The sequence below is a fragment of the Vicugna pacos genome, chromosome 20 (assembly GCF_048564905.1).
Source record: "Vicugna pacos chromosome 20, VicPac4, whole genome shotgun sequence".
Taxonomy (NCBI): domain Eukaryota; kingdom Metazoa; phylum Chordata; class Mammalia; order Artiodactyla; family Camelidae; genus Vicugna; species Vicugna pacos.
Window position 1 is genome coordinate 18,073,824 of NC_133006.1, and position 10,970 is coordinate 18,084,793.

The 10,970-nt window shown below is 56.2% G+C and overlaps 1 protein-coding gene across 1 annotated transcript in view; it reads right to left on the reverse strand.

Annotated features, from left to right (window-relative positions):
* GLP1R (glucagon like peptide 1 receptor) overlaps positions 1-8,332 on the reverse strand; it is a 31,947-nt gene extending 23,615 nt beyond the window's left edge. Inside the window, exons 1-3 of the mRNA XM_072944691.1 lie at positions 8,235-8,332; positions 869-965; positions 28-135 (exon numbers count right to left, since the gene is read on the reverse strand). Coding sequence (XP_072800792.1) covers positions 28-135; positions 869-965; positions 8,235-8,312 — 283 coding nt within the window. The 5' untranslated portion in view covers positions 8,313-8,332. The remainder of the gene's footprint in view (positions 1-27; positions 136-868; positions 966-8,234) is intronic.
* Positions 8,333-10,970: the final 2,638 nt, after the last annotated feature.

The window sequence follows — 10,970 nt, forward strand, 5'->3', positions numbered from 1 at the left end:
GGTCCATATGTGGGAAAGGGAACTCACCGCTGCTGGCCCAGGGCAGGTACCAGGGGCAGCTGACATTCACGAAGGAGCCCGGTGGCCCATCTGGCCAGCAGGCATAGTCGTCAAAGGTCCGGTTGCAGAACAGTCCTGTTGTGGGGCGATGGTGTCTGAGTCCCAGCCTGGCTGGGGCGCTTTCCCCTACTTTGCCCATTCCCCACCTGGGAGGCTGGTGAGCAGACCTGGGCCAGGCCAGCCTCAGCAGAGGCTTCCTACCTGCCCAGCTACGCAAGGGGACTGGGCCACTTAGCAGCAGTGGAACTTTGAGCAAAGTACTTAAGGTCTCTGTTTCCTTACCTGTAAAATGGGGGTGATCTCTGAACCATAGCGCTTTGTAGGGACAAATGGTATGTGCAGTGTAGATTTCCGAGCATAGGAGGTGCTCAGTAAACCATCCCCATGGGCCAGGTCTTAAATTACAGACCACAGATGAGGGGGATGTTAGCTCACCAGGCCAAGAGAACCTTCATCAGGTCACTGGTGACTGCAGGTCAGAACTGGACCCCAAGCCTAGCTGGCTCCATCCTCTCCTCTTTAAGCCACCCCACAAACTCCCCCAAACATATATTCCTATACCTAGGAATAAGTGGGTTAGGCCTCCCGCCCCTGCACAGGCCGGGAAGTACAGAGGAGGATCCAGAACGGCAGGCCAGGGCCCGGCCTGGAGGGCTGGCTCCAGCCAAGGGCGAGGGGGAATACGGCAGCAACCAGACGGCACCCCAAGGCACAGAGCAGATGTGGCATCCTAGGAAGGCAAACGCTGCCCAGCCAGGCTTGGGGGCCTCCCGGGAGCAGGCTGGGCAAGGGCCCCACCTGGACTCACCTGTGGCTGGGAGCGGAGCCTCACTCAGGAAGCGCTGGCACTGGCGCCGGTATTCTCGCCATTTCTGCACTGTCTCTGAGAGGGACACAGTGGCACCCTGGGGAGAAGAAAGAAATGGGGGCCCCTTGGGTCCAGCCAACCTCCCTTTTACCCCCTATCCCCACGCACACTTGCTTTCTTGATCTCCAGGGGACCTCTGGGGCCCAAACTCCACCAGGCACTGGCCATCTCTGAAAGGGGGTGACAACCTGAACAGGGGCTCCAGGTGGGTGTTTTCCATCTCCATCCTGAAGGGCACCAGTGCATAGCTTGATGTGTAGTAAGTGGCAGCGAGTGACTACGGAAAGGATGCTGTGGGGGTGAGTGGGTGGAGGGGGAGGGAGAGTGTTTGTCTCACTCAGTGTCCCATCTGCCCTCACCCACGAGAGAGAGCTCCTGAGGGCCCTGGGTTCGTGACTGCCATGGGCTCCTTTCCAGCGCCCAGTCAGCCTGCCTGTGAGGTTCTCACACTTTCATCCACCATTCTAGAAGGGGACATGTAGGCCCAGAGTGGGAGAGAGGCTCAGGCAAGGTCACACAGGGCCCCAGGAGCAGAGCTAAGGCCAGGACCCGGAGTGCCCCAGATAGGTGGCTTGGTGGAGTACTGGAGGGTGCAGGCCGCGGTGGGATTCAGTGCTGCAGAGCCTGGTAACACTTCCCTCCAGCCTCCATCCTACAGAATGCAATCACGTTATCTGGGAGGCAAACACGACCTCCGTCGGTCTCCCCCTCACATAACAAACACAGATCAAATATTCACTCCAGCTTCTATCAACAAGAAGTTCTGAGGACATGAGGTGAAGGGGTCAGAAAAATCCCAGAACACGGAGATCATTTTCCTGCAATGGGAGGGGTCCCGCTATCTCTGAGTAGGGGGATATGAACCTCAATGTTCATATAAGGTAACAGAATAGGCTTTTTAGCAGAGACCCAGACAGACCCACCCAAATGAGAATTCTTCATTTCCACACATTTTAGTGCACTTCCTTTACATATGTCTTGGGACAGTGTTTCTTTTTCATTTGTATTTTTTCCTGAACAGGCTTAAGATTATAAATATTCCTCATTTAGAGGCTGCAGATACTAAAATGACCAGGCAGCCCCTTGTATAAAATTTAAGACTTATTCATAATTTAAAACAAAATTTCACTTTTTGAAATTACAATAATATACGCGTGTGCTGAAATCAAAGTAGCTTCTTTTTGGAAGCCTGCATCCTTGACGGGTGGTGCCCTAAGCACACACTGGATCTGGTTTCTGGAAAATCCTGCCCGGATTTGAGCTGAGTCGTGGCTATGAGACACTTCCCATAAAGACACAGGTTGTCATGTGCCCATCCCTGGCCGCACAGGAAGCCCCAGTAAGTGTGCGGAGGCCAAGGCAGGAATGCCCGAAGGACAGCGGTCTTCTGAGAGCAAAGGTCAACTGTATTTGTTTTTAAACAAATGAACAAACAAACAAGGAATCAAACAAGCAGCGAAGGCAGGGTCCTGATTTTTGCTACAGCTGAGGGGCTGCCACAGTTTTCATCAGGGCCAGTCCTGGTGGATCACCTCCCTGCCACCACCATACCCCCTTCCCTCCTCCTCCTGAATGCAGCAGCTGCTGGTGGTCAGAGCAGGACTGGGGAGAAACCCTCCCTGATCTCTCTTTCTAGGAAGAAAGTAGACAGGAAGCAAGGTCACCGCTGGGAATTGGGGCAGAAGGTGTGTCTGGGGCAGGGAGTGAGGACAAGGAAGCATGGAAACTAGAAGTCTCGATGGGGTTGGGGATGGGGGTGGGGGAGTGGGGCTCAAGGCTAAGGACAGCACCGTGAAGGCCAATCTGGCCGCCAACACCCCAGGGAGCTTCCAGATACAGGCAGCCCTGACACCTGCTCTGAGCAGAGCTTCCAACATGAAACCATATGCAGACTGGGGCTCCCCGAGGGCAGGGCTGCGTCTCCCTCAGAGAGAGAGCTTCCTGACACAGGGGTCCTCTGTCTTCTTCCTGTACCAGCACAAGTTCTCTAAACACTGCTCACCACACCCCCCTCCAGACACACATAACACCAACTACCAGGACCTCTGGCCTCTCCCCACTTGGTGTTTATGGAAGTTATATTGTGCCAGGCTCTGGGTGGTGGGGAGGGATGGGGGGACACAGGGAACATAAAGATGAATGGCAGAGCCCTGGCCTAAGACAGCACCATGTCCTCAGGTGGGGTGGGGTCAAATGCTCTGCAGGACCCAGCAGAGAAGGCAGGGGATGAAAGTGCTCAGGGAGTGGTTGGGGCAGGGCTCAGCGAAGACTCGGGAGCCCCAGGGGACTCCGGGGACTGTGAGCTGGGGGTTAAACAGGGGTGTGTCGGGGAGAGACTGAGCTAGCAAGGGCGGAGGGTGGGCATTTCATCAGGGCAGGGCCAGCAGGAACAGAGATGCAGAGACGGGGACATCAGTGCTCCAGCAAGCAGAGGAAAGCCTTGCACTGAGGTTCAGGAGGATTTTCTGGGTCAGGGAGAGAGCAGTGAACAGAGGCAAGGCTCTGGTCTGGGACAAGGCTGGGGCCACCTGGTACAGCAGGGCTCAGGAGCTCAGGAGAACACAGTTATACAGAGAAGGGTGAATAGCTCTGGCTTTGGGCTCAGAGCCAGGCCTGATCCTGGCTCTCCCATAAATTAAGTTTGTGACCTTGTGCAAGAGTTTAAACTTCTAGCCCCAGCTTACCCCTGTGCAAATTGGGGATAATAATAGTCCCCACCTGCCCCAGATTGCTGTGAGCATTAAGTGAGCTGATGCTTAGAACGTCCCCTGGTACATGGAAAACTCGCAGTCATGGGGGCAGCCATCCCATGTATGGGGAAAGGGCAGAGTGGAATGGGCAGCTGGGTTTCCCGGGAGTCAGGGTCCCATCCCTCTCTCATTTCAGGATCAACAAACTCCTAATAGGAGGAAACGAACATATTTTCACGCCAAGGACTGATCGATCATTTTGCTTAATTTGAAACATCCTCCAGCAGCAAACATAGCCAGTAGCAAAGCCCAGTGAGGATGCCCAGGCCTCCAGGCCCACAGGCAGGAAACTGAGGCGGGCACAGCCTCCCACCACCCCACTTCCCCCGCCCCATTTTATCCTCCTATGATGTGAGTCCCTGTCCAGGCCTGGTGAGGAGGCGCTGGGGGTGCTGCATGGAGGAGAGGACGTGGTTGTGGATGCCCCTGCCCTTCAGAGGCAGCAGAGCTGGCCTGGAAAACAGAGCAGCAGTTGGGGGCTGTGGGGCCAGGGTGAGGGCAGGATGGCAGTTTTTAGAATCAGGATTTGCCACGCTTCATGGGGTCTCTCTGACGGGGGCATGGGAAGGCAACTGGGATGATGCTCAGAGGGGAGGTTACAGTAAGGAAGGGGCATCTCTCAGATTCAGGAGTTTGGGGAGGAAGCAGGAGATGAGAAAGAGGACCCCAGGAAGGAGTGGTGTGCAGGACAGAGCACTGGACAGAGTCACAAGTTCTCGGTTTAAATTCCAGCTCTTGTCTGTTAATGTGGGACGGATGGGCCACACATTAGTCTTTTGGGGCCTCAGGTTCCTCATCTGTGAAATGGGCATATCATTCTTCTCAAAGACTTTCTGTACAGACCAGCAAGATAAAGTAAGTGAAAGCCTTTAGGAAATATCCACCCCGGTACAAGTGGGTGGTGTTTGGAGGAAGAAGAGTAGGAAGGCAAGGATGTGGAAAGAGTGGTCACTGTCGAGGGGAAGGGCTTCCCAACACCCTGGGAAAGCACTCCTCCGAACGCTGGCTGCTACCCTGAAAAATCCCTCCTCCAGTTTCATTTCTCGGTGTGAAGAAGAAATCAGATTCTTTCCTTTTTGGGGAACCTTTTTGATTGAGGGGAAGGAGGAATAAGAGGCCACCGAGGTGGGAAAAATGGGAGAGGGCCTCCCCAAAAGAGAAAGAGGGCTCCAACGACACCTCTGAGGCCTCCCGACTGATGCAGCCCTGCACCTTCTCCAGATCCCAGCCTCCTTCCTCTCTGCCCGCCTCCCAGAGCCCAACCATCCCTGATGGCCTCGGGGACCTGGAGGGGTGGCTCTTGGCCTCATTTTTTTTTTCTCAAAGTCTCCCTGAGCAGAAGGGCAGGGAAAGAAAACCACACATATATTCTCACATGCACCAGACCCCTCACATGTTTACACTGTCACGCACATGTTTACACACTGAGACATGATACAGAGTCTCTAACACGAACACACAGACTGTCAGGCACACGCTGGCATGCGGAGACACTGCTCCCCAACACACACACACCTTGACTGATATACACTCAGTCACACTGTTACACACAGCCACCACTTCTGTCACAAGCATTCTCTCACACACACACACACACTGGCAGACACCCATTCACACACTAAGATGTCTCTCTCTCTCTCTCACACACACACACACACACACACACACACACATCTTCCAACAGACAGTATCACACTTTGGGGTCACAAACACATAGACACATACTGTCAGGCACACGACGACATGCTGAGACATTTCACACACCGGCAGACTGTCACACACAGGGTCACGTACAAATACAGAGCCCACACCGCTCTCCCAGGGCCATCTCTCTCTCTGTGTCTCTCTCTTGCTATGTATCTTTGTATCTCTATATCTCTGTATCTCTCTATCGCACGTGCACACATACACACACAAAGGAATCTGCCCAGGGGCAGGCTGCAGCTAAGGAAGGGCCTGTTTTTCCTCAGAGCAAGGCACCCGAGGGCAGGATGTGGTTTCTTGGTTGCTCCTGCCCCGGCCCCTACTGGAGTCCATGCCTAGGAGGGAGCCCAGCTCAGAACAAAGTCCATGCTGACCACCGCACACTCTGAACGCCATCCACCCGTCACTAGGGCGCAGAGGCACGGGGCCTCCAACAGCCCCCCTCCAAGCCCTGTTCTGCTGCCCTGGAAAAGTCTTCCAGATTCCCGAGGACAAATGGGTCAGTCTGTCTGACTGACTAAAGCTGCCATTTCAGGGTGCCAGTGTCTCAATCCTCTCTATAACCCCATGAGGAGAGCTTGTGACCCCTATTCAAGATGAGGAAAAAGGTCCAGGATGGTCAAGTGTCCACCCAAGATCACCAGCTAACTTCAGAGCTGATATTTGAACCCCGTTCTGTCTGGTTCTAATTTTGGATGTCAAGGCTTGCCTGTCTCCTCCAGTAGACCAGCTACCTCACAAGGGTCTTAGTAGGGGAGGGGGTGGTCCTTCCCAGAGACAATAAAGGAGTGGCCTAGGTCCCCTTCTTCAGAGGTCAGTTCAGTTACCCCACCCCCGCTGCCTGCACCCCCAGCCCACCAGCCTGACAGCAGGCAGCTCACCCCTCATCCTCCCTTCAGCCCACCTGGGTGGGCAGGTATTAGGCACCAGCCCAGCCCAGCACCCCTTTCTCCCCTCTGTGCTGCAACCACTGGGTCACCTTACACAGAAAACCTTCCCTTTCTGAGATTTGCCCTCCCGTCAGTGACACGGAGGGAGTAAACCTAGTCTTGCTGATCTCATGAACAGAAAATAAAACACAACATTCACCATTGTTTAGAGTCTTATACTCGGGCATGAGGTTGTGTCGCAATCACTGCAGTCTGACCTCAACACCCGTTCACTCAGATCTCCACGCGCCAGGGATGCTCAGGCCCCCCGATGGGGCACTGCCCAAAGCTCCCCATCTCTGCTCAGAGGCTGGCTCATCTTGCCCATCTCTGCCACCCCAGGACTGTTACAGCCCCAGGATATTCGACTTTTGCCCTGGCCCAGGGCTGAGGAATGAGGGGTCAGAAGAAAGGGCAGGTTCAAGGAGCCAGACTCCTCTGGGCAAAGGAAATTTGGAGAGAAGACAGGCAGCCTCCAGAACCTCTCCTCTTCCCTTAATCCAAACCAGGTCTGCAAACTCGGCCTGGAGCAGGATGGAACCAGGCAGCAGGGCCCTCCACCCTCACCCTGTCCCAGCCAGAGGAAGAGGTAAAGGTGAGAGAGAAGCAGGTACTGGGTCTGCAGCCCTGGCTCCCCAAAGATCCCAAGTACACCAGGGAAGCCAAGGCCTGGCTGAGGGGGTGGGGGAAAGTGCCGGGGAGGGCGGTGTCTCCTGAAGCAGAGGCAGCAGTTGGACTGGGGGACAGGGAGAGGGAGGGAAGGAGTCCGGAGGGGGGAAAATATGTAGGCTGAAGAAGGGCTGGCACTTTAGCCAGGAGGCACATCTGTCTACTTCAGGGTTCTCAGGCAGGGGTGGAGTCGGCCCTCACCAGAGACCCCTCCTCCTGCTTCCCACCTGTGCTGGGACAAATTTCAAGCCCACTTCCCAAAGCTCTTGGTTCTTTATGTCTGGGGGTAAGAGTAGGAGGTCACGGGAAGAGACAGATCCCTGGCACAGGACAGGCCACCCAAGCCTGTGCCTCCTCGTTACTCAGGCAACTCACAGCATTTTTGGACAACCCTCCTCTCCCAAAGCAGGCTGACCACAGCCCCCAGCCAAGGAACCTGGAGGCAGGGAAGGCAGAGAGGGGGTGGCAGGGGTCCACCTGTGGTCAGCTCTCCAAGGGCATCCGGGAGACCAAGGTGTCTCCGCATGTCCCAGTATGAGCTCTGGTGTATGTTGACAACCAAGGGGGTCAAAATGGGGGCGTCAGGTGATTGTGTGAGGGGGCCCTGCCTGCTTCCAGAGGAGCAAGGTGCCTTCTACGTGTTTGCTGCAGGGGCAGGGGGGCGGGGCACTCAAGTTCCATCTGGGAGGTCAGGAGGAAGGACAAGCTGCCACCGCAGGGTCTCTGGGGCGATGAGTCAAAGGCTGTGGTGGGGGGCTGGTGAGAGGGTAAATGGAGCTGGGTGTCCACACCCTGGCCTCTCTGCCTTCCCTGAGGGTCTCTGACAGGTAGCGGGGCGGGTGAGGGGCAGGAACGGAGGGGAGGGGTCCGGGTCATGGTGGGAGAGGGGAGTCGGGGTGCTCGGGCTGTAGCCGGGCCGCCAGCACGGTCTGGGGGAGATGGAGTTGGGAAAGTGCTCTGGGGAGATGCGGCGCAGAAGTCAGCGCAGGGCGGCCGCGGGGCAGCTGGCGGCCGGGCGGAGGGGCCGGGGCGGCCAGGAAAGAGGCGCCTCGCCAGGGCTGGGGGAGTCGTCAGCTGTCTAAGCCGCCACCTCGGCCACCCAGCCCAGGGCGCCCAACTCTCCAGGCCCTACTCCCCCGAGGCTTGGGTTCCCGCCGCCCGCGGTCGCGGAGTTTCGCTCAAGTCGCGGCTGCCGCTGCCCCGACTCCGCGCCCGCAGCCCGCCCGCCGCCTCCCGGGGCCCCGCGGGTCTCACCTGGGGGCGGGGGCCGGCCCTGCCCACCGCCCCGAGCAGCAGCAGCGCCAGGCGGAGCGGCCCGGGGGCGCCGGCCATGGCGGGGTGCTCAGGACTGGGCCATCGCTGCCACCTGCGGCGCGGCGCGGTCACTGAGCCCGGGCGGCGCGGGCGCCGGGGGAGGAGCCGCCGCGGGGCCGCCCCGCCCGCAGGAGGGGCCGCGCGGGTCCCTGGCTTGCCGCCCCCGCCGTCCGAGGCCCCTGGGCCAGCCCGTCCGGGGCCGGGCAGGAGGTCCCGGACACTGCGCTCCCGGCGGGCGCCGCTCGGGCTCGGGAAGCTCCGGAGCCGGGCCGCCGGCTTCCAGAGCCGCCCCGACCCCGCACTCGGACCTCCTCTCGGTTTCCCGGTAAGGGAAGCCAAACCACCCCCACCTGTCCAGGGTACCCCAAAGGAAGCAGGCCAGAGGGGCGCACGGGACTTGGCCAAGGTCACACCGCCCGTCAGACCCCTTCTGGAAAGTGTAAATCCAAGAGCTGCGAGTGACTAGTCAGAAAGATCCACCGGCGGGGTTACCCTGTCCCCAAGTCCTCTCCTCTTTCCCAGGCTGTGTCCTGAACGCAGTCCTGGGACAGCCAAGGTTGAGGGGACAACGACAAATGGGTCAATGGAGCCCTACCGGCGGGTGTGTGTGTGTGTGTGTGTGTGTGTGTCTAGAGGTTTCCCCCCACTCCCGCAGCCCCCATGGCCCCGGCTCTGAATCTCTGGGCTCTTATAACCTCTGCATCTGTCTGCCCAAGGCTGTCCTATGTGCCTGCTGCATCTTTTGTCTCTCTGCTTCGTGGGGACGCTGTATTTTACCTGCCTTCGTATCCACCCCCACCCCAACACAGTGCAGACCAGGGAGCAGGTATGGTTGGGACACAGATTCATCCTCAACCAGGCTGTGGGAAACAGTGCTAAGAAGGCACTGACTTTGTGTTCCCTAAAGGATTGAGGAGTCCCAATAGGAAAAGGGAATTACCACTGTCCCCCCGTCCCCCCCCCCAAAAAACCAAAGTTTGATGTCACTGTTGGGAAGGAGGATGGCAGCAGTACTCAGGCCTGGACCTACCATGGGGCATGTCTGAACCATTCCAAAGGGAAAGGGAGTCTGTTGGAGCAGCTGCTCCTCAGGGAGAGAACAGAACTTTTCAGAACCCAGAGAGAGGTGGGATGTCTACAGGGAGGGGAGGAGGGGGAGGTGGGACAAGGCCTCTAGTGGGAGGAACCAGGGGCTCCCACTCAGCAAGAGAGATCTTCCTCTTCAGCAGCTCTACCTCCACTACGTAAGAGTCATTTATTTCCTCCTCTAACCAGAAGCCAGCCTACCAGTCACCTTATGTACCACTTAGGATTAGCCTGTTCAGCTGCGAGTGACAGAAAATCCCTAATAACAGTGGCATAACCAAGGGCTCTGTCATGTAAAGCAAGGCTGGAGGTTCATCCCAGGGCTAGAGCAGAGGCTCCCTGACCATCAGGGGGCTCTGGCTCTTCCAGCTTCCACTATTCTCATAGTTCAAGGATTCTACCTAATGATCCAAGGTAGCTGTTCCTGCTACGGCCGTGATTTTCAAATTCCACCTAGCAGGAAGGAGGAAAGGGAAGATGAGTGCACCTCCACCCAATGGACGCATCCTGAGAAAGGCACTTGTCAGTTCCACATCCAATGGTCAGCACTCAGACACATAGGTACACTTAGCTTTGAAGGAGATTGGGAGAGTATACTTTATTCCAAACAGTCACTGGCAAGGTTAAATATTAGGGCTTTTATTACTCTAGCAGAAGGCAAGCTACGATGGATAGATGATTGATAGATAGATAGATAGATAGATAGATAGATAGATAGATAGATAGATAGATAGATGTATGTATGTATGTCAGGCAAACAAATTGCAGGCTCTGCTACATCAGGGTTGAAGGTTGCAGAGAGGAAAATAAGGGGCTAGAGAAAGTATCCAGACAGAACTGACCCTTTACCATGAACTTATCAACCTCCAAATTACATTTACTCTATAAAAAATCTATAAAAAAATTGAACACCTGCCGTGAGCCACACACTGAACTAGGTCCTGGGGATAAAGTGATGATGCAGTCTCTGTCGTCGGAGGGATTACATTCTAATGCAGGAAGGAGACATTAAACAAGTAATTATTGGAGCCATTCATATTACAATTACAGTTGTGATCAGCACTCTTGGGATAAGCAGGTGCTGTTGAGGTCCTGCCTCAGTACTTGAAAGGCCACTTTCTCTCTGCTGGAGGCAGGGGCAGGAGGGTGGCCTTCTCTGGCTGGGGGGAGATTTTTGTGTTCAGTTAGTGCAGGGTGGGTACCTTTTGCATGGATGGGTAGGAGTGGATGGATAAATACCCTAGCTTCTCACCCCTTGGGTGGGACAACTCAGAGGCATGTACCACAGTCTCCCAAAGGTGCCAGTGCAGTGGAGCCCCAGTTTTCCAGAGCAGTGACCTGCTCAATAATGCACCCACTTCCCTGGCCTGTCTCACTTTCCAACAGTAGGGGACTAGTGCCTCCCCGGGGGCACCTCCCAAATAAAAACAAACTACTCGTGCTTAAACCCTTGCTGGGAGAGCACAGCTGAAGACAGTGGACAGATGAGAGTACTCAGGGATGGGGCCAGCCCCCTGAGCCCAGAGGCATTTGGGTGGCAGATTACTTACCTCCCCTTTGAATACGGGGTCCAAAACCTCTGGGTTTGCT